The 24752-nt window shown below is 46.2% G+C and overlaps 1 protein-coding gene across 1 annotated transcript in view; it reads left to right on the plus strand.

Annotated features, from left to right (window-relative positions):
- LOC138284726 (angiopoietin-2-like) overlaps positions 1-24752 on the plus strand; it is a 161871-nt gene that overhangs the window by 134465 nt on the left and 2654 nt on the right. Inside the window, exon 8 of the mRNA XM_069223841.1 lies at positions 3290-3420. Within this exon, the coding sequence (XP_069079942.1) occupies positions 3290-3420 (131 nt within the window). The remainder of the gene's footprint in view (positions 1-3289; positions 3421-24752) is intronic.

Here is a 24752-nt window from a genome sequence, read left to right on the forward strand (position 1 = left end):
AGTAGTGGTAGAGATTGTATTTATTTGCCACTGAAAGCAATGGGAGAATGTTTTAATCCTTCTTTTCTCTAGAGTCTGCTTCCACACGCGCCTCTTTCCTCACTGGTTCATTTCTACCTTCACAAAGTGGTATAACTCCTCCTAACGAAGGCTTTTGGCCAAGCACTTGCTGTTCCTCACTGACTACCATTGTAGAACCTGCCTCATGAATACACCATCACATATCTCATGCTTTGTGGGTTCACTGTGTTTAGTTTATGTATTCACACTGTCTGCGCAGGTCCACCAGTGTGATCTCACCATTACACCATATTGCACCACCACTGTCTACTGAAATATTATTTGTTTCAGTATTTGAAAGAACAAATTATCTTTCATCCCACTGTATGGACACAGCACCGGCGACCACAATGCACCAACATGCAGAACAGTGGACTGCCCCCGCTCCATCCAGCACCCAGCAAGCTCTAATGCCAAGTAAAACGACGCTTTGACCCACACAGAGCCCTGGTTGATGGCAACCAAAGAGCGCAAACACTAACTCTGGAGAAACACTACTCCCACGTCCAAATGAAAGCAGTTGATGGGATTTGGAGTTATTTGACAAAAGTCATGCTGCCCAAATAATTAAGGCCCATATTTATGGGAAAATTACAGAGCGTGATGCTTCGCCAAAATTGGCAGTGATGCGCTGTGTCATTTTCACAACACAAGGATCTGCCGTATTTAAGTGAACACAGCGCACCCTTGTGTTGTCCCCAGCACTGATGCTAAATTTAGCTGCCAGCGCCAACGCAGGCATCCTTGCACCATCTTGCAAGGATGTCTGCGTTGAGGGGTGTGATTGTTTATGTGCGGGAAGGTGTCCCTTCCTGCACATAAACAATCACTAATGGCGCTTTGGCACTTCTGTGTGTGCTGCAAAATGCAGCACACACAGAAGTGCCAAAGCGTCATCTTGAAATGATTGTTTATGTGCAGGAAGGGACACCTTCCTGCACATGAACAATCATTTCTGGCATTTTGCGCTTTCAGCACGCATAGAAAAAGCAAAAAACGAGGAGGAATAAAAGTATTCCTCCTCGTTGCACCTTGCTAATGCCACCCTTAGGGTGGCGTTAGATTTTGACACTGCCTCAGGTTTACGAAATCTCGTAACTCTCAGGCAGCATCAAAATGCAATAGGTGTTGCTGTGGCATGCCCACAGCAACACCCATTGCACGCCCCTCTGATGCAGAATACTGCGTCGGAGGGGGGCATATTTACAAGGAGGTGTAACGCTACAAAAAGTGGTGTTACACCTCTTTGTAAATATGGAGCAGTGGTTAGCGCCACTGGAGCGTCACGTAAAATATATTTAAAAATCTTCAGATTTCCAGGTAAGCATAGATAGCTTCCTCATCAGTGAGCCATTTTTCTTTAGTGATTGTCAAGTATGGAACCAGCTGACGGGTTCTAAACTCAGCATCTCTAGTAGATGACATTTAAAGATTTTTGGTGTGGCGAAAGTCCTACTTAAGGGTTAGGAAAGCTGTGCATACCTGCCCTGTTTGACTTTCTGCTCTGCCCTGTTCTTTCCTCTGTGAAACCGACAACTTGTGAATTGATCAGAGGTAGTCTGCACTTTAAAATTGTTGTTCATACGCAGGACTTCGCTCTTAGGATAGTGTCCCCTGCAGTCTGAGTAATAGTGTCTACGTCCCCTCCTCTAAGGTTTCGAGATGACAGGTGGTGGTGCCAGCGAATCTGTAGCAGAGGTGTGGGCCTTTTTAGGTGCATTCTAGTATGGAAACTGCCTACCGGCTTTCCCATATAAAAGTCCACTCAGTCCTCTGTAACTGGGGTCCCCTGCATGTCCTCATGTATGGGGAGTGTTTGTATGTTGTCTCTTTGCTACACTATAAGAATGACCGGAGGAGCCTATTTGGGACAACATGGCCACACAAGCTTAAGACAGTGTTCTCCTGTTAATCCAATCGTTTGCTATGGTGAGCTGGACAGCCTACACATTCCGTCTCAGGACCCTCTCCCTGGCATGAGGTCTTTGAGTGGGGTGGAAGGAGTGTTCCCCGCCCCTTCCATCGCTCAGAGTATTTTGCATCTGAGTCATCAGAACTCACCCTTTGCCCTTTTCCCATGTTGCTTGCTGTGACCTAGAAAAGGTGTCCATCTTCATGGCTCACCCTGGAGCCAATCATATGGTGCCCATTTCCATTTCCAACCGGTGTGCCCAGTGACTGCCTGGCCCATCTGCCCTCAAATACTAAAGGCAAAGGGATAAGATGCACTTTCTCTGAATGGGAGAATGCACTAAAATAGGAATAAACCAGAGTTTGGTTGAGTGAGGCTTCTAGCCTGGGCCTTGAAAGTTTGATAACCACTGCTTCCCTTGGCCCACTATTTGCACATTGCTGAGTCATCAAGGAGACCCTTAACATCAGTGATGGGCACATTGCCAGGGGCAGAATCTCTGCTGAAAGCTATCCTCCTCAGGCTGGGGCAGAGCCGATTTGTTGTGCCCGGAAAATAACAGGAAGTGTTGTACTGCGTGGCGAGGAGAGAGGTTGATCCCTCAACTCATACAGGATCGGCACAGGGTCCAGCAGTCTGGTAAGAGTGCATAGAGAACCAAGACAGTTGAGGAGTCAAAGGATTCCTGCGGTCCAGCAGGTAGGAGCAAAATCAAGAGCAAGGACAACAGACAATATGTCAAAAAGCTTCAGGGGTGCTTTCTGAGCTTTATCCCTGGTCATCTGCACCTTTCCAAACTCCCCAATACCCGCACCATCCCTATCTGTGCCCTGCCTCGCGCCCGACTGGCCTGGAGATTTTAGACTTTCACTCCCCTAATATGGAATCAGGGGTAGCTAGAACTTGCTGCCTTAATTCTGGAACCATTTGAATTCTCTTTTTACCACTCTTCGTCAGGAAATATAACAGTTTGTAGCCACAATTAAACCCTAAATCTAAATCACCTTCGCAGCTGGAACTGGTGAATTCTTGGGGCCTGTAGGATGCACCAAGTTCAGTGGATGCCACTTCGAAGAACCATCGGACATTGAGTTTATTGAGTGTTAATTACTGTGTCGACGGTGAAGGGTTTAGTATAAAAGCTCTCTGCAGTGCATTGTGGGATATCTTCCGGTTGCGACCTACCCAAGTCCCCTGATTCTGTTAGACACATGAGGTGGCAGGAGGGCCATTGTCGCAGGTGCTGTGTGTTTGGCATGTACTAGGCTGAAGATGGTGTGTTTCAATTAATCCTGACCTAGTTCTCTTTTCCTGCAGGCTTCACATCCGGGGGTACAGTGGCACGGCCGGGCGGGCCAGCAGCTTTAGTCCCACGGGTACAGATTTCAGCACCCAGGACATGGACCATGACAGGTGCAGCTGCAAGTGTGCTCTGATGGCATCTGGAGGTAAAAGGAGACCTGACAGTGTATTCTTTTCTGCAATTTTATACAGAACATGTTTGACCCAAATGTATTAGAGCGCTTTACATTAGCACCAGTTACGTTACACAAGGTCACATTAATATTGCTTAAGGCACAGGGAGATCAAGGGCCTGATTTAGATATCAGTGGACGGGTTACTCTATCACAACGGGGTAGGATATCCTGTCTGCCAAAATATAAATCCCATAGGAAATAATGGGAATTATATTTCAACGGACGGAACATCTGTCACAGTTGTGATGGAGTAGCCTGTCTGCCGATATCTAAATTAGGCCCTAAGGGTCTGATTTGGAGTTTGGTGGATGGGTTACCCCTTCACAAATGTGATAGATATCCCGTCCACTGTATTACGATGGGATCGTAATATGGAGGAAGGGATATCCGTCATGTTTGTGACGGAGTAACCCCATCTGCCAAATTCTAAATCAGGCCAAGAGTGATTTGCTCAGTATCACAGGATGTTGAGCTGAGCTGTTGGCAGATAGTTAGGGAGTGATACCTTTTTTGTGGGGGCACACTCACAGTTAAATAGAAGTGGTTAGGTAAGGGGAATTCAGCAGCCCTCACATCTTAAATGCGCTCCATTATTTTGCATGACACCAGTTAATGGCAGACATATAAGTACACGTGAAATGAAAACGAAGTGAGAGTTTATGTCTGAGGGGTTGGACACAAATGAGCAGTGATATCAACTGAAGTTAACGGGGCCTGGGCCATGCCTATGTACACCATAGAAGGCTTAGGAAATGAAGAAAAGTTATGCAGTGTATTTAATAAGAGGAGTTTTTAGTGAGTGAGATGTTTATCATTGACAGGAGACGGGTGACTGAGGCGGGGTCTGCATGGAGTCATGTGCAACTCAAGCTGTTGAATACACCATAGTCATCCACATTCAGCTATTTGGTATTCACCAGCAGGAGAGCGCTGAAGTCGGTGCCTCCTTCGAATTATGTGACATCCGTCTTTAGGATTTGATTGAGTGTGTCTGCCTCCTTATCGGGTATTTATTATAAATAAGTCCTCGCGTGGCTCCTCGGGATTCCGCGGTGTGTCCTTTTAGGTGACAACTTGACTGAGTGCTCCCTTTGCGTGATGTGGTATTCCTCTACAGATCACGACGGGTGTGCTTGTCTTCTGTTGTGCAAAGTATCTCTACGGTTAAAGCCCAGACTGAGCGTCTCTTTCAAGTGTTATGTTGACACCAATAAGTGATGTCTGGAGTGAACGTGTCCTTCGAGCTATGTGGTGTCCCCCTTCAGGTAAAGACCGGGGCGAATGTCTCCACAAGTTACGTGGTATCCCTCTAGGTGGTAGGACTGAACTGTCTTCTCTGACTTGTGGGGTACCCCATTCTAGGTTTGAACTTAAGTGAGTATCTCCTTATTTAGAATCCCTCTGATCCCACAATAGGTGAAGACTGAAATGAGTGTCTCCTCTGAGTTATGAGATACAGGGGAGTGTCATGTCGGCGACGGGATAAACAAAGACACAAAAACAGCAGGCTCCGGGCAAGGCTGGACTGGCCATACCAGGCATCGGGCGTTTCCTCAGGAGGCTGGGGGGTCGCTGCACTACAGAGATCTTTGCATAGCCAGCAGTTTTCAGGTAACAGTAAAAGTGCCAACATAACTCTGGTGAATAATGTACCTGCTGGAGAGAGATCAGGGTTTTGTCTAGTGGCAGGTTTGACCTCATCTAAGGCAGCGCAGCGGGCTAATATGCCTGCTGCAAGGAAGGTGTACGAGGCAGATCACAGAACAGTATTTTGTGTGCATGGCTTAGTGGGATACATCTTTTGTCACAGAACTCCTTTTGTTACTGTGCAGATCATAAGTTACAATCAAAATCTAGCACAGTGAGCTATGAACTGCCATATAGCTATATAAGAGCTGCATGCAAACTGTATGGTACAGGTTAGAAAGTTATGCTTTTGTCCCAGTTCAGCCCAGTCCTGTCTGCAAGGGCATGGGGGGGGGGGGGTATCAGTTCTTTGTATGAGGCCACTGGCCTTTGAAGTGTAAATGTCAGGCCCTCCACCCTTCCAGCTCAGGAAGACCCATTCAGTATGCAGATGTGACTGAGTGTCCTGTGTTGGGGTTGTCTGGGTGAAATGCACAAGGAAGCTGTCAACCAACACAGACCAGACAGACTGGAGACAGGCTGAAAGGCACAGATGGTTTTAAGTGCAGAGAAATGCTCACTTTCTAAAAGTGGCATTTCTAAAATAGTAATATAAAATCCGACCTCACCAATAAGCTGGATTTTCTATTGCCATTCTGGCCATACTAAATATGACTGGGTTACTTTTTCAGATCAGAATCTGCCATTCAGAAAGTATATGAGGGCAGGGCTAATGCTAGTCTATGAAAGGAGCAGGCCTCACAAAAGTATGATATGAATTTAGGATGTTTTCACTACCAGGACATATAAAATACATAGGTACATGTCCTGCCTTTTACCTACATAGCACCCAGCCCTATGGGTAACCTAGGGTCTTCCTTAGGGGTGACTTATAAGTAGAAAAAGGGGTGTTTAAGGTTTAGCAAGTACTTTTAAATGCCAAGTCAAAGTGGCAGTGAAACTGCACACAAAGGCCTTGCAATGGCAGGCCTGAGACATGGTTAACGGGCTACTTATGTGGGTGGCACAATCAGTGCTACAGGCCCACTAGTAGCATTTAATTGACAGGCCTGGGGCACATGTAGTGCAATTTACTAGGAACTTATAAGTAAATCAAATATGGCAATTGGGGATGAACCAATGGTACCATGTTTAAGGAGAGAGCATATGCGCTTTAGCACTGGCTAGCAGTGGTAAAGTGCGCTGAGTCCTAAAACCAGCAGAAACATTGCCAGAAAAGTGGAGGAAGGCAGGCAAAAGGTTGGGGGATGACCACCCTAAGTTTGTCAGGTCTAACAGGTAGAAATAAATTGTTATTAGTAAAGTCAACCCTAACCACTGTGTTACTTTCTGAAGCCTGAGTTTTTGCTTCCCCAGGCCAAGCACTCTTAAAAAATGCCTACCAGTATGGATGACATGTGAATCCTGCACCTTGTAGTCTCCTTTATCAACATTTTCTATACACTGATTTACACATGTATGATTCATTGTCTCTGCACGTGTGTGTGGTGTACAGTGCTCCAACACTGTAGGCTGGTAAACCAGGAGCTATTAAATGTTTTTTTAAAACATGTGAGAGAGAGACTAATGCAGAGATAAGAGGCATAGTTAGTGGGTGGTGGTGAGGGAATCATTGAAGAATCCCAATAAAGATTGCTGTGTCCTGGTGCACTGTAAGGTCATCATTTACTATGCTTTAAATACTAATGCAATAGAATATATCATGAAAAATATGTTGTAGAATGCATTGTTTTTGCCATTGTTTATCAATATTCTTGGGGTGGGGAAGAACCCCCTAAGCCCAATCGTAGTGACCATGCTCGCTCGCTATGCACCCTAAGGGTACTGGTCTGACAAAATTTGGCAGGGCTGCTTGGGTTCTCAGTCCGGCCCTGGCTCCGGGGCACCCCAGATGACCTTCTGGACACTGGTCATCACTGAAGTGAGGCAGAGGAAGGGAACAAGCATGGTTTGGGATCTGGACGCTGAAGAGCTAACATGGTGAGGGGCCAGCCCCCTTTGAAGTAAATACGTGTATTTTCGTGAGAAGTGGAAAATAAAGGTAAAATGCTTACTGAGAAGGTGGACAGTATCTGTGCTTGAGGCACCTTAGTTTTGCTACTTGGGAGTGTCACCCAGTGATCTCACAGTGAGGTTTGGTGTGTGTGTCCTCCAAGTTATATGCTAATTTGTAGGTGCAGATAGATGAGTGTCTCTTGTGTGTTAGGTTATGTCCAGTTAGAGCAGTGTATCCCAAACTATGTCAAACACAGGCTGATTTTAAAGATGCCATTAAATTCTGTATTTATTTGTCACATTTGCTGTACTTCAAGGACAAGGGTAACATTTCAGGCTGTGTGTTCTAACAAATTGGTGTTTGTTTTTTAGCATGGGGATTGGTGTTTACAAACTCCTCTCACTTTGCAATCAGAGTAATAAAAGTACATTGAGTTATTTGACAATCTTTCTGAGGTACAGGGAGAGTGAAAGGAAAGGCTGTAGGACGTCATTTTTTGTAACACACAACAAAATGTAAATACCTGTAAATGAACAGTACACATTTAGCAGTTAGGAAACAAAAAGAAGCACATTTTTATGTAATTGTGAAGTTTGATGAAAACAAAGATTTTTATATGATCAAAGCAAATCAAGACACATTATTTGGTGATGCACAAATGATAAATATTCACTGAAACCTGATTTCCACACATTATTTAATGCCACCCAGGTGTCATATTTATACCATAACACTGAGTGGCGCTTAAAATAGTTTAGAGTCATTTTTCTTGACGTAAACCATTGCGCCTTGTCATAAGGCAAAAATGACATTAACTCATGAAAAATGACTCTAACCCGTTTTAAGACACGTAAACAATTTGCAAAATGGAAATGCACCATTTTTGCCTGCATTAGTGCCAAATACAGACGCTAACGGAGAAGACAGTGCAAAGGAGAGGCAAAATGGAGCCAGAAAGCCAGGAGAGACTCCAGGGTGACCGCAATCTACCAGGAACCAGCCAGGAGGACACAGACAAGATCCAGGGGAGGGAGAAGAAAAAGAGAAAGTGTCGTTTCAGTGTGGAGGAGCATGAAATACTGGTGAGAGAGGTGACGGAGCATCAACATCAACTCTCATTACCTCAACACTGCCAATTTGCTGGAGAAAGGCAATTTGGCAGCAGATAGTAAAGAAGATCAACAGTGTGGCAGAGGTAAGGAGAACCGTGACTGAGTGCAAGAAACGCTGGCATGATTGTAAGTGAAGGACAAAGGGAAAAATGGCAAGAAACAGGAAGGCAGCCCTGCAAACTGGAGGTGGGAGTCCACCACCAGAAGAGGACTTGGATGAGATGGAGGAGATGGTTGCAGCGGTCATCCCGGAGGAACTCGTCACAGGAATCACAGGACAGGACAGAGCAGACTACCAGAAAACACCACAAATGCAGGGTAAGTTGCATGGGAGAAAGTAATGCTACAATGTCAAGTGCCAGAAGGGGGAGGCACGTAGGACTTACACAATGCATTTTAAGGAGCGCATAGGAACACATTGCACATAAAGCAAGTTGACCATGCTGACGTAAGCCACACAAGTACTTATGCGTTGGTAGTGCCATGCACCATAACACATACACAACCTGGACATATGTGATCACCAGGCCTAAATACCGACATGTACATATGCAGCACATAGGATGGATGGCATGTATAATGGCTTTGCCTCTGGTTGTGTCACCACAACATCCCTTGCATATAGTCACATCAACCCTACCAACACGACCAAGACTTCAGAGACTAGGTAGTCAGTCAATACCATTCCTAGGGTTACGTCATGGTGGTGTCCCTTGCAGTAACACCTTGCAACAGTCTTGCCTCATTGCCCAAACACATCTGTGCTGCATCTTACAGCACACAAGTCATTACAACTGTCCCAACAGTGCCTAGACATGTACCAGTAGCACCACCACCCCGCACATTGATAACACATCCACATAAGGCAGCCACCACTCCATCATGCAGTCAGGATGCCCCCTGGGTGCAGGGAACAATAATCTGAGCAGGCACTGGGGGGATAGCAGGCTGGTCCTGTATTATTGGTAACATGCCACTACCCAGACCAACTAAACTGGTGAAGTGTTGAACCACACATCTTGATGCAGAACAGAAATGTGCCACTACAGAAAATATGTACACCGCAACTGTAGGTCACAACAGTCACTCTGACACAACCATGTGAGACACACAGGAATGGGGAAATAAACACACACATATACAGCACATGGTGTATGACTGTGAACATAATGGTGTATAATTCCACATTGACGGGTGGGGGATGGTGAATGGGCAAGTCTGGTCCTGGTAAGACTGCCAGTGCAGTTTACCCTTTGCGGTTGGCATGATGAGTCACACATACGGATGGCAGGTGGAAATCTGTCTGCTCATAGATAGCATTGTGGGGCACTTAGCACCACATTGTTGAGGGATCAAATAAAGTCAGTGCCAGTTTTAGGGTGCATTAGGTGTGACAGGACACGCTGCACTTAACCCTGCAAAGGGGCAGGGCATGGGACCCCATGCACTGCCCATGCCAGGTGCATGGGCTTTGCAGAGACATCCAGGGGCACACCACACCATATCTACCCCCATGCAAAGGCTGGTGGAAATGTGGGAACATCCCTGGAGTGTAGTGTTGAATGTAATACTGGTCTGGTGTCACAGGACAGGTGGCATTGCCAGTCTGTAAGTTGCTGGAAACCTGCTAGTGCCAGGCCACTGGCCCATGGGACATTCCCCATTGACAAAAGTTGCCACTACTACCTCTGCTGTTGGGGATGGTCATATAGACAATGGCAGTCAGGTGGTCATAGGACTGCCGCACTTGAAATGAGGGGCCAGTATGACTACCTGCAGAATCACCATCAAACTAGCTTGAGACCCTTATCTAAGTTCAACTCCAGTTAACTGGCTATGTCCATAAACTAATTTACCATCAGGCACTGTCACATAGATAATGATGTACGCAGCAGAAATATTATACCCATGCCGGTCATCCCTGGGTCTGTGTCAAATTAGCTGCACTGCCACCATGCTGCACCTCATGTATCATAGTGCAAGGATGGCTGCATTGAGGGGGATATCATATGTGTATATGAAGGCGAACCTACCTGCACAGACAGAAGATGAAATTGAACTCTGCTAGGTCCAAGTGTTCTGTGCAATGTAGCACACATACACATACATCAACATGAGGAGCCATCAATGGTAACAAAAGCATAGTGTCTTGGCAATGCCATCCCTGGGGTTGTGCAAGGTCTCTGCACCGCATGGGTGTAAGTGAAACATGTAAGACTGGGACAGGGGCAAATTCCATTGTGTGGTGCTGTGGCTTGAGCACTGCAACACCCATTCAAAGGTCTCACCATGCAAATGGATGCATAGGGAGGGTTGACAACGACAAGATGGTGTCAAGCCACAAAAAAGATATACATCACACCTTCTAGATATGACGCAGCCAATTGCACCACCTGAGCTTCCCTTCATGTGACACACAGATGGGGAAAAGGGCTGATAGACTGCAACCATGATGTAAAGGAACAATGTCCGGGAACTAAGATGACAATGAGCCTCCAATAGCAAGTCAGTGACGTGACATATCAACTGCCACAACACAGAAAGATTTATTTTACACAATCTCATTGGAGAGGATGATGACTCTCCTGCAGATCTGCCTGTTCTGGAGTACCCCGATGACCTGATTGACCAGCTGACAACCATCAGTCAAGAGGCCCTCCAAGAAGTCTTTGTATCCCTCACAACACCACCTCCAGTCGCAAGGAGGAGTATTAATGTAGCAGTCATCATGAGGCCCCACCCAACACCCCAATAGTACGGCCTGCCAGCACCGACACAGCTGAGGACTCCAAGGACCCATGGACTAGCTTTGAGAAGACAGTGGTAGGAGTCCAGCGGGAGCTGGCTAAGGAGGTGCGGGTGGGAATGCAAACTATGGCAGCCAGCCTAGAGGGTACACGCATGTGCCTTGTTACGGCCAAAGAACACACTGCAGCCAAACAAGGCACACACTCCCCAATGCATGGAGTCCAGCAGTGTCTGAGGGACATAGCTGCTGCCATGATGGAGATACCTCAACAACTGCCCTCTCAAACTGGCAGCTGCATGATTGAAGACAAGCTGGACCCCATGCAGCGGGAAGTGGCCTCTCTCAGGGCAGAAATGGCTGCCTACCACAGGGATGTTGCTGCTATCCTTAAAAATCAGCAGCTCCTCCTTGCTGCAGTGATGCCATATGTAGTTACACAGATGGCAGCTGCCGGGAATTGAGAGTCCACATCTCCAACCACTGAAGTGTGTGTGGCCCCCTCTACCTCCCCGCCACCACCATCAAGGGCAGAGGAGACACCACACACTTCAGAGGATGAAGATGTGGAACAGATCATCTTGACCCGTAAGAGTTCCCGGTAGCACGATCCCATGCCACATGGCCAGTGTTTTCCTTCGTTCTGTGCTTGAGATCATGGCAGTGTTAGCAAAGTTGGAGATATGTACTCTTCACCGACACACTGTTGAGCTTTCTACTATGGACCTCAATTGTCTCTCACTTTCCAATTGGCAATTCATGGTCCTCTGCACTGAACAACACTTCACCCAAGCATGTCCCATGACATGTCCCCTAACCCTGGACTTATGTTGTGTCACAACTGTATGGATTTCACCAGTGGGGTCATTGATCTGCACAATGTATATATTGCACTACGACACTTGTAAATAAACACCTCCTACACAACCATCATGTTTTTGTGTATTGTAACACATCTACTATGCTTAGGAATTGTGATGTGTGTAACCATGTCTTTAGTCACAGAGTGTCAGTACAAGAGTGCAGGAATATTGGGGCACATATCTACGCACAGGGTTCCTACATGATAAACGACAATGCTGCACTCATACCCAACAACCAATTCACTGAGTATGTCAAAAAAGTAGAACACATGTATGCTTCACCCACTACATACGGCAGGAATGGCTGTGAAACAGTCCTCAGGCAGTATCGTCAGCTGGGAGTACCAGCAGAACACATTGTTGTGAAACAGAGGTACTTAACCTCATCTGTAATTGCCACTGGTCAGTTTTGCAGGATAGATTTGAAATGTAGGTTGTTGTCAGATGTGCCACAGTACCCAACATTCCTACACAGTACCCTAGCACTGACAGCTGAATTACCACACCTACCTGTCCAATACAAAGTAAACATAGTCACCTTGAATGGTGGGTACACTGGATGGCAGATGCATAGACAAGTAGATGTGTTGTTGCTGCCAAAGTGACAGCTCAGTTGTAAACAGGTGATAAACATGTCAAGAGAGGGATTTGGCAGCAGGACGGAATCCCTAGGGCATCACACAATTTTCACTGTGCACTCATGGGAATACCCAGAGACACCAGCATATGACACATAAAGTAAGGGTGTACCCAAACATTTTTATTAACAATGAAACTAAACTAAAATAATCAAGAGAACCTATCCTAACCTAACCTAACCTATTCTAACTATATTTAACCAACAACTAACCCAAACTACCCTATGCTAGACTTACCTGACACATTTAACGACACACTCTAAACATTGGCCCCTCACCCCCCTTATGTTACGAGACACATGCAGGACAACATGTAGTAACCTACACATATACTAACTATAACTAAACAAATATATCTCTTTTTGGTTTTATTTTTTTGAATTTTTTATATATATATTTTTTTCTAAAACACATATATACCCCAACATTACCCCCCACCCACCTACTCACAAAGTAACATGTAAAAAGTAGAAACCCACCCCAAAACCCACTTATCCTAACTAAAACACATACCTACTCTAACGTAACACTAACCCCCTAAAATCCACTATAAAACATTAATACATATGAGGAGGAGGGGGACAGAACTGGGGGTCTGAGTACCAGAGCCAATCACAGTTATGCCTTCTTGAAGTTTTTTTTTTTGTATGTACTTTAACCTCTTCGTATTGCCTGCCACCTCCTTCTCCAAACTGTCCAACCTTTTCAAGACTAGTGTCACGTCCTTCTGCAGATCTTTCAGCATTTTCTGGTCCATGGCAGCAGGTGGTGTGGGTTGATGCACAGATTTGGAAGGTGTTGCAACTGGGCTGTAGTTGTGGTGGCACCTGTGCCACCCTGCACAGCTGTGGAGCCTGGTCTACTCTGTGTGGCCTCTGCCAGTGTGGGCCCCCCTTGGCTGAATGCCCGCCACTCCTCGGTTGATCTCTCTGCGCTATAGCGACGAGCCATCCTCTGGAACCCAGACTCCACTGCCAGGATCTGTCTGTAGCAGACTGGCCTCTTCTGGAATACTCGCAGTTCCTCATTGCTCATGTTGGCAACTGTTAAATTGAGACAGGCAACCATCAGTGTCAGCATTGTGTAGAGTATGTCCAGAATATTGGCTTACACACTACATCTAATTATACATGCACTCCGACTCACATGCCGGAAAAGACAATGGACCTGAGAAATGCAACGACAATGCTGCCTTAGCATAATTTCATTAACACCATAGCGACGCACAACAGGATTAGGGACCAAACCAAATGAGGTGTGCATTGCTTTTGTGCAAAATGTAATGATGCAAAGGCAGCGTAAACTTCACATAGATCCGATCCAAATTTCCTCATCAGGTGTGGTAATTTTTGACCATATGTCACCAATAACTTGAATATGTTATTGGGAGGATGGGATGCAGTTGGTAACCATAAGGGGTCAGTGCTGATAGGTACACGTGCAAGTCTGATCAATATGACTGTCACCTACACTGTGAGCATCACATCTACCTACAAATTTGGTATTCTTCTCCCCCTGTGCCTAAGGGGTGATGGCCATGCAATCCATCATCTCAAGTGTCCTGGTAATCCACCAAAGCATGCCCACTCATACATAGAGTCAGGGAGTGGACCATATGTTAGGAGGGCTGACAACTAGGAAGCTGGTATCCAGAGGTCTATCATATCTACATTCATGTGTCCAGGTGTACACACCCATCAATACCTGATCTGCCAATACTATTCCTTACACACCCATATCCATGCCTTCACACGTTTGGCCTTGACCTGCATTCCACATAAGTGGTACGTACATGTAGGGCAAAATACAGAGCGCCATTATGGGGGACAATTGCCAGCCCAGTCCTCCATAGTCATTACAATACAGAGATGCACCAAATTGGGTTCAAAATGGTGCATCCCTGTGTTGTGAGAATGACGGAGTGCCCCAGTGCCACTATTTTCACAGCGTTGCACTTCTTAGTCACTTGTGGACCTACATGAAGCCTGTCATCACCTTGTTTACACAATGCTGCCCTGTGAGCACCGCGAGCCTCACAAGATATGACGCTCTGGTGGTGCATGGAGAACCTTTCAATGGGACACCATGTCACCATCCATCCTACTTTGATAACTGATCATTTGACAGCTTATTACATCTAGCATTGTGTGTAACACACATGACTAACTCACACCAAACCCTGGATTACTTCACAGGACACGCATTATCACACTTACTGGATATATCTGGGTCCTCAAATCTCACCAGTTCACCGATTGTGTAGGGGGCAGGTCCACCTGTAAGATATAAATGGAAAACCATGCTTAGTGTCATATCACTGTCACTACTAGTGTGCAACAAATTACAGTGTGTACTATTTTAGAGGAGTGAGCTAGTTGTCCTGGTGTAAAACAGTGCAACAGACACACCACTATAAACACACTGACACTCAGGTGAGTGAGAGCCACACATCTGCACACTTACACTGGGCCTGAGACTCATGTAGCGCAACACCCTGCAACAACCATATGTAGCCAATCTATCGAAGATGGAACTCCGTGGAATAAGGGGGAGTTGTGTAACAAATACATGACACTACCCTGGTGCTTCATAAGACATTTGACCCAGGTATTCAAGCTTGTCCTGCAAGGCACCCAGAGGCAATATGAGATGGACATGCGGCTCAATTATAAGTCTGCAATGATCATGCATTAAGCAATCCATGACTAATGTGGCAACGTTGTCTGATGGGATCAAATGCCCCATTTACATTGCCCCTAAGGCGGGTAAACCCCCTTTGCGAACATAACGGCAGGGTTCATGTGTGTGAAATGATGACAAAGTAGTGCTATACATGCATTGCCCTACTTTTTTGACACAATCCAGGTAAATATGGTAGGCTGACGGTGTCTTGGCGTACCATCAATGACATTATGCCGGGGCACCGGTGCCACCATGGCCCCTCAAATGTGTGCCTATGTGATGGTTGTGCATGACTCACCAGACATCTGACCTGCATTGTTATAATGGTAGGATTTGTGAACTCCATGTCTAGACTGGTGCAGTTACACTTCATTCTGGTTGCATGCAACCTGTCCACAAGCATTGCATACAGCACTCCAACATGTCTGCTACTGTTCTTCAAGAGCGGTGAACAGGAAATAGTATGCTAATGGGAGACTCACCAATAAGGCCATCGATCTCCACACCAAGATGATGGAGCAGATCTTGCTCCCTGGCCACCAGATCTGCCCAGCGATGCTTCAGCTGGTGCTTATTCCAGGTGCTCCAAAATACCCTCTTCAGGTGGTAGAGCATCTTGCCCCACCGCAGCCGCCTCGCCTCGGTCCAGTAACCCTGTATGACCAGCCCCCCCATCTCCAACATCAGCGGCAGGTAGTTGGCTACCAGCCACACAACGCCACACAACTCTTCCTCTCCCATCCTGTTCAACCTCCCCCTGCCAGACATATTATGACAGTGAAGGTTGACCACAACTACTTTTTAAAAAAATGAAATGAATATAAAAGAAACTTAAGCTCACTAACTAATCCCAACTTAACAACTATCCCGGACAGACACCCCACAGTACAAATACAATTATACACAAAAAAACACACAAATTTACAAACAGTGGGACATAGTACAGACAATAATTAACCAAACACGGCAGGAGAGACACCACAAGACAGAATACGCAGGGAAATCACACCACCAACTCAACACAACCACACAGTCAAAATAGGCCCAGACTGTAAAGAGAAAGTGAAAGTACACCCACTGTACCATGCTCGTAAACAGGATTTCCTATTACATCACTTCCTGTCCCTGTGCGTCACGTTTTCTGTTATGCGTGTATTTATTTGATGCATGTAATATTTGCGTGAGTATTTTACACGCATGACGTACGTGCATCGTTTTTATTGACGCATTACCTATATGCATCAAATTCACTTGAAATCAGCATTGAGAAGAGTGCGAAGGTGGAATTCACGCTGGGGGCCCATGTGTCATATACTTTGCGTTAGCGGTTATTGTAGACGCATTTGCATCCATTTTTTGACTCAATTCCTGATTGCTTGATTTTTGTTCCATTGTCTATAGATGCACCCTGTATCAACATACAAATGACATGGACTGTGCTGCAGTGTGGCATATTGTGTATGGCCACATGTGGTAGTTCATGCAACAATGTGATGATGGTGTGATTGGTCTGTTACACCGATGTGTGTGTTACACAGTCAACAGCATGCAAATAGTTGCATGTTGTGCATATGTATGCATGTGTGACAACAGTGTATCCACATATGTATGGCAGTCAGTACAATGCAATAGTTCTGGTTTGTTATTGTGAATTGTGCTTTGGAATGTGATGTGTGAAGTAGTCTTACAGAGCATAATATTTAAGATGACATACACAGCTCAGGCATTGTTGATGATGGCTGAACAATGCTACTTAGGAAATGTTCCCGTTCCCCGACAACTGTCTCCATATGTAGATTTGGAGTTTATGGTGACTTGTGTGTGGCCTACACATATGTCTGACATGTGTACATCTTTGGTACATATTGTGTATGACACACTCTGCCTACATTTGTAGGAAAGTACCATCTTGCCTGGCATGTTACCCCCATTTTTTCACTGTATATATGTTGTTTTAGTTGTATGTGTCACTGGGACCCTGGTAACCCAGGGCCCCAGTGCTCATAAGTGTGCCTGAATGTGTTACCTGTGTAGTGACTAACTGTCTCACTGAGGCTCTGCTAATCAGAACCTCAGTTGTTATGCTCTCTCATTTCTTTCCAAATTGTCACTAACAGGCTAGTGACCATTTTTACCAATTTACATTGGCTTACTGGAACACCCTTATAATTCCCTAGTATATGGTACTGAGGTACCCAGGGTATTGGGGTTCCAGGAGATCCCTATGGGCTGCAGCATTTCTTTTGCCACCCATAGGGAGCTCTGACAATTCTTACACAGGCCTGCCACTGCAGCCTGAGTGAAATAACGTCCACGTTATTTCACAGCCATTTTACACTGCACTTAAGTAACTTATAAGTCACCTATATGTCTAACCTTTACCTGGTAAAGGTTAGGTGCAAAGTTACTTAGTGTGAGGGCACCCTGGCGCTAGCCAAGGTGCCCCCACATTGTTCAGAGCCAATTCCCTGAACTTTGTGAGTGCGGGGACACCATTACACGTGTGCACTACATATAGGTCACTACCTATATGTAGCTTCACAATGGTAACTCCGAATATGGCCATGTAACATGTCTAAGATCATGGAATTGCCCCCTCTATGCCATCCTGGCATTGTTGGCACAATTCGATGATCCCAGTGGTCTGTAGCACAGACCCTGGTACTGCCAACCTGCCCTTCCTGGGGTTTCACTGCAGCTGCTGCTGCTGCCAACCCCTCAGACAGGCATCTGCCCTCCTGGGGTCAAGCCAGGCTTGTCCCAGGATGGCAGAACAAAGAACTTCCTCTGAGAGAGGGTGTGACACCCTCTCCCTTTGGAAAATGGTGTGAAGGCAGGGGAGGAGTAGCCTCCCCCAGCCTCTGGAAATGCTTTGTTGGGCACAGAGGTGCCCAATTCTGCATAAGCCAGTCTACACCGGTTCAGGGGACCCCTTAGCCCTGCTCTGGCGCGAAACTGGACAAAGGAAAGGGGAGTGACCACTCCCCTGACCTGCACCTCCCCTGGGAGGTGTCCAGAGCTCCTCCAGTGTGCTCCAGACCTCTGCCATCTTGGAAACAGAGGTGCTGCTGGCACACTGGACTGCTCTGAGTGGCCAGTGCCACCAGGTGACGTCAGAGACTCCTTCTGATAGGCTCCTTCAGGTGTTAGTAGCCTATCCTCTCTCCTAGGTAGCCAAACCCTCTTTTCTGGCTATTTAGGGTCTCTGTCTCTGGGGAAACTTTAGATAATGAATGCATGAGCTCAGCCGAGTTCCTCTGCATCTCTCTCTTCACCTTCTGATAAGGAATCGACTGCTGACCGCGCTGGAAGCCTGCAAAACTGCAACATAGTAGCAAAGACGACTACTGCAACTCTGTAACGCTGATCCTGCCGCCTTCTCGACTGTTTTCCTGCTTGTGCATGCTGTGGGGGTAGTCTGCCTCCTCTCTGCACCAGAAGCTCCGAAGAAATCTCTAGTGGGTCGATGGAATCTTCCCCCTGCAACCGCAGGCACCAAAAAGCTGCATTACCGGTCCCTTGGGTCTCCTCTCAGCACGACGAGCGAGGTCCCTCGAATCCAGCGACTCTGTCCAAGTGACCCCCACAGTCCAGTGACTCTTCAGTCCAAGTTTGGTGGAGGTAAGTCCTTGCCTCACCTCGCTGGGCTGCATTGCTGGGAACCGCGACTTTTGCAGCTACTCCGGCCCCTGTGCACTTCCGGCAGAAATCCTTTGTGCACAGCCAAGCCTGGGTCCACGGCACTCTAACCTGCATTGCACGACTTTCTAAGTTGGTCTCCGGCGACGTGGGACTCCTTTGTGCGACTTCAGGTGAGCACCGTTTCACGCATCCTTGTAGTGCCTGTTTTTGGCACTTCTCCGGGTGCTACCTGCTGCTGAGAGGGCTCCTTGTCTTGCTCGACATCCCCTCTCTCTCCTGGTCCAATTTGCGACCTCCTGGTCCCTCCAGGGCCACAGCAGCGTCCAAAAACGCTAACCGCACAATTTGCAGCTAGCAAGGCTTGTTGGCATTCTTTCGGCGGGAAAACACTTCTGCACGACTCTCCACGGCGAGAGGGATCCGTCCACCAAAGGGGAAGTCTCTAGCCCTTTTCGTTCTTGCAGAAACCTCAGCTTCTTCTGTCCAGTAGAAGCTTCTTTGCACCCGCAGCTGGCATTTCCTGGGCATTTGCCCATCTCCGACTTGCTTGTGACTTTTGGACCTGGTCCCCTTGTTCCACAGGTACCCTAGATTGGAAATCCACAGTTGTGGCATTGTTGGTTTGTGTCTTTCCTGCATTATTCCTCTAACACGACTTCTTTGTCCTTAGGGGAACTTTAGTGCACTTTGCACTCACTTTTCAGGGTCTTGGGGAGGGTTATTTTTCTAACTCTCACTATTTTCTAATAGTCCCAGCGACCCTCTACAAGGTCACATAGGTTTGGGGTAGATTCGTGGTTCGCATTCCACTTTTGGAGTATATGGTTTGTGTTGCCCCTATCCCTATGTTTCCCCATTGCATCCTATTGTAACTATACATTGTTTGCACTGTTTTCTAAGACTATACTGCATATTTTTGCTATTGTGTATATATATCTTGTGTATATTTCCTATCCTCTCACTGACGGTACACTCTAAGATACTTTGGCATATTGTCATAAAAATAAAGTACCTTTATTTTTAGTATAACTGTGTATTGTGTTTTCTTATGATATTGTGCATATGACACTAAGTGGTACTGTAGTAGCTTCACACGTCTCCTAGTTCAGCCTAAGCTGCTCTGCTAAGCTACCATTATCTATCAGCCTAAGCTGCTAGACACCCTATACACTAATAAGGGATAACTGGGCCTGGTGCAAGGTGCAAGTACCCCTTGGTACTCACTACAAGCCAGTCCAGCCTCCTACAACATTCCACCCAGAATATTTTTGCACCACACATGTTTGGTTAAACTCATTATATTTAGCAATGTTTTTTTTTTTTTGTGATGGACCTGCAGCCCTAGCTGCATATGTTTTCATCAATACTGATGTGCATTTCACAGATGTGTCCGTGCAAAGTGTGAGGTCATGTGTACCCTGTGTCAGGATTTGGCCCCATGGCAGTGGCAGGACTGATTACCATGGATGTACTGCACAGGTACAAGTTCTTCTATTGCATGTCATACCTGGGCTAATCATGATGACCATTGTTACCAATGATGCCCCCCTTGTCACACATATTCCATGCAGCCATTGCAACTCTCACACTGACGTGTGGCAGTGTTCTGTTCCAACGTTACTGTCTTCTAATGTTGGACATCCACTACCTCATGTGTGGCTTCCTTGCTTACCTCCTATTTGGACATGTTGTACATGTGTGTCAAGAGCTATTGATGAACAAGTTGGAAAAGTAGATGTAATATTTATGGTGTGGTCCATAGATTGTGTCCTTCAGTTGTCACATACCAGTGATTGGGCTGTTAGTGATATGTGTGATGGTGGCAGTACAATCTTATGCATCACAAGTGATGTTGCAACAGTACTTTTCTGATTAGTATTTGTAACATGCTCCCTGAAGATAGACTCACAATCCTAAAGTATGTTTTGCGGAGATTGAAGAGACCAAAGCAGGATTGTTTGAATGAGTGAGGTGTTTATTTACAAAATGTACATGGTGAGTTAAGTGATTTTTAAGTGAAGAAGTTATCAGCTATGTGCTGTCTGTGGCATATCCCAGCAGCTGTGTTGTGCTGTTCCCTCTCCATTCCTTCACCACCATCCTCCTCCTCCTCCTCCTCAGGCAGGTCATCAACCTGTCACACAAGGGGACATTTATCTGAACACATATGTTGTGCAGGATAGTACATGTCATTATGATCTTGCAGACAATGTGTGGGGCATATAGGAGGCTGCCTCCTGTGATGTCTAGGCACCTGAATCTTGACTTCAGGATGTCAAATGTCCTCTCCACGATATTCCATGGCTTCCAATGTCCCTCATTATATGCACGCTCTGCTGCTGTGGTTGGGTTGGCAAACGGGATCATAATCCATGGCTGTATGCCATAATCCTGATCCACTGCAAAATATAATAGAAGTAAGTTGTTGTTAAGGCTTGCTTAACACAAACAGAGAGTAGGGGAGAGAAGAAAGACTAACAACCCATATTGTCTCCCCAGAAACAGACCATATACACAGGAAGTATGGGGTATTTGTGTGGGACCCACTGGCAACAAATTTTACCTTGACCCTTGTATCTCAGATTTTGAGATTTGTTTTGCATGCTGCTGCCTCCGAGTTCTTTAAACGGTGAGGTTGAGTCCGTCCAGGTGGCATTGTCCTACTTGGATGTGGCTAGGTGGACATATGGTGAAGCAAGACACTATATAGTGTCTGAGACCACCTAGTCGGTAAAGGAAATGTCCCCCACCACATAGCTTTAAGCAGCACGCAAAACAAATCTCAATATCTGAGATACAAGGGTCCAAGGTAAAATTTGTTGTCAGTGGGTCCCACACAAATACCCCATACTTCCTGTGTATATGGTTGTTAAGGCTTGCAACAGGTTTCTGATATAGCATGGCAGTTGATATTTTGAGTTAGTTGTGACTCATAGGTGTTTGTGGTATGGTGTGAGTTCCTGGCCTTGTGCAAGGGTTTCTCAGCACTGTGCTTTTGGACATGACAATCTTGAGTTTGGCTCATGGACCTGGGACATATGATTTGGGATCCTAACTGATGGTCAGTATGTATGTACCATGCATTGTGTAGTGTACCTTTGTATCAGTGTGCTATCACTAGAGAGGACATGACACATCCTCACAACACAATGAGGTCAGATGTAGTGGCAACATGGTAGCACTACGGAGCCTGGACATCCCATCCATTTTGACATGTGTCATTACAGATGATGTGCGACACTTAGGCCCATTGAAATGGGTAAGTGACAATGCGCAACACATCTCCAACATTGGCAGCACTGTCCTGCAACATTTTGACTATGCAAGAATGCCCCATGTGTGACATGTTACTAGGCAACCCTCTGTTGTCCCCTGCGCCAGTGGCTAATATGCAGCCCTGCTCCTACACTACCAACCTTGCACCAGGGTGCTTGGCTAGCTGCCTTGTGGAGGTGGATGTACCTGTGCAGGAAGGGACACTGCCCTATACATATGCTGTTTTGTTGGACAACTGCCTCTTTCTGTATGTGCAGCAGTATGCAGCATACATTGGTGGCACATTCATATGAGTTCAAAGCACAGTCTACTTCCTTATTGCAACCTACAAATGACACCCCTGGGTTGGTGTTTGATGTTGGCACTGCCTCAGGTTTTAGGTGACACCTACATCTGAGTCAGCATCATCATGCTATGTATGTTGTGGTGACTGACCTGCAGCAACACACATTGCACACCCATTCCATGCTACATACTGCAAGGGAGGGTGGCTGATTTACAATGTGGCTTCAAGTCTCAAAGGAGTGGTCATCTGCCATGTTGTGCATACAGTGCAGACCATGACAATGGCACTGGCGGCTTTTACATAGGTCCCTTGGTGATCCTGAGTGGCAGCTAATGTTTGTGGCAGCCATCAGGTGTCCAAGGGTGTGTATGTCATTGTTTCAGGATGATCAACATTACTACCAGTGTCTCTTCTATCTTACAACATATGATTCAGCATTTCTACTGTCAACACACGCACAGTGCAGGCTATGGGATGAAGCTCAGCTACTTAGCAAAGATGTCCAGTGGTACAGTGCATGTGAGGTCAGTGATGTCCTGTGTTCCCCTACAGGGTCCCTCTATGGCATCCATGATCTGCTCTGTCTAACAGTGACTCTGCCCCATGGTGGACCATTTATTGTTTATGGTACTGGCATGATGGTGTTGTGGGTCAGTAAGTGGTGCATGTGAGGTGGCACTACAGTAGGTGTGGTGCCACTTCTCACAAATCTGGCACATGGTATGTGATGGGCACTGATTTTGTATTCCTATGAGTGTGACCCAATGCGTCAGGCAGATGTCTATGTACAATATAGGTGAGTCAGGTATGTGTTGATGAGATGTAGTTGGTATTGGCACCAGTTGTCTGGCATTTGATGTTTGTTCTGGGAGTGACTTGCATGGCATGATTTGAGGGATCTGTGCCCAACTGAGACTTACATAAAAGGAGCATGGTGTATGCCATTGACATGGCTTTGCTATTCTTTGTTTGGTGTACTGTGTATGAAGTGTACGTATTGGGAAACCTGTGGGCACTTTTAGTGGTCTTTGTAGTTCTTCTGTTAGCAAAAGGTATATATCTGTACCTGTCCTTCACATGGTGTGCCTGTCAAGTTGTGGGTGTGTTACGTACATGTGGGTGTATGTGTTTGTGGTGTGCACTGATTGTGCTGTACTGCAGCATGATGCATATGTGTTGTTACCTGCACATCTGTGTTACCCTGGCCATGTGTTCATGTAGTGGTGCATGTCTTGTGTGTCCTACAAGGTTCGTGTGTTGTGTGTATATGGCTAGGTTTCTTGACTTACCCACAAGTCGGCCATTTCCATACTGTCCATCCTGTAAGTGTTCATTGATCCTGCTGTGAATATGAAGGCAACATAGACACTCCCAGGATACTTTGCCAAAATGTTTATGAATAGTCCCCGGTGGTCCACTATACCCTGCAAATTAATGGAATGCGTGTGCTTGCGGTTCCGGTATAAGTGCTCTGTTGCTGCAGGTGGGACGAGCCGGACATGTGTGCAGTCAATTGCACCAAGCACATGCAGGAAGCCATGGATTTGGTAGAACCCCTGTTTTGTCTCCTGCTGCTTTTGCTGGGTGTTGGGGAAGCTGATGTGGCAGGGAGTCAGGGAGATTATAGTGCCTAACACTTTTGGCAGGAACACAGAGAATGACGGTTGTGAGACACCAGGGCACCCGTTGTTTGGAATGAGCCACTTGCCAGCATGTGCAGGACAGCTAGCAGCTTTGTCATAGGTGGTATGTTGTGTGGGGTCTGCAGGCTGGCTGTGATTGGTGGCTCAATGTGGTGCAGCAGGTGTAATATGGCATCTGGTTCAGTCCATAGGTCCTTATGATGTCCTTGTCCTGAGGCCAAGGAGGGTTGTCCTGGTTCTGAAGACCCTCTCCTGCCTTACGCGTTGCCTTTGTGGGCCACGTTGTAGTGGTGGTGATTGCTGTAGTTGTTGCTGTCCTCTGCGTCGTCTCTCAAGCTGGACCAGTATCACCTCCATCTTCTCCTGTTGGTTGGTAATGTTGCTTCTGTGTGTTTTCCTTAGGTAATGATGATTTTGCCTCATTTTAACACCTGGTCTGACCCAGGTGTTAACATTTTACGCTAATCGGAGTTAATGTAATTTTTTTGGCTCCACCTCCCACTCTTGCGTCAGTTTTGCCCGGGTGGATAAATATGGCGCTAGGGGCTTAGAGTCATTTTTGGGACGGGAACGCCTACCTTGCATCTCATTGACGCAAGGAGATTTCACGCATCCAAAAAAATTACGTTAACTCCAATATTTTGACGCTAGACAGGTCTAGAGTCAAAAATATAAATATGGTGTTAAGTTTGTGCTGAATTAGCGTAAAAAATGACTCTAATTCAGTGCAAACAGAGCATTTCAATGGAACATGTGCTGTCTGTTAGTCAC

Source organism: Pleurodeles waltl, chromosome 3_1, assembly GCF_031143425.1.
Source record: "Pleurodeles waltl isolate 20211129_DDA chromosome 3_1, aPleWal1.hap1.20221129, whole genome shotgun sequence".
NCBI classification, from domain to species: domain Eukaryota; kingdom Metazoa; phylum Chordata; class Amphibia; order Caudata; family Salamandridae; genus Pleurodeles; species Pleurodeles waltl.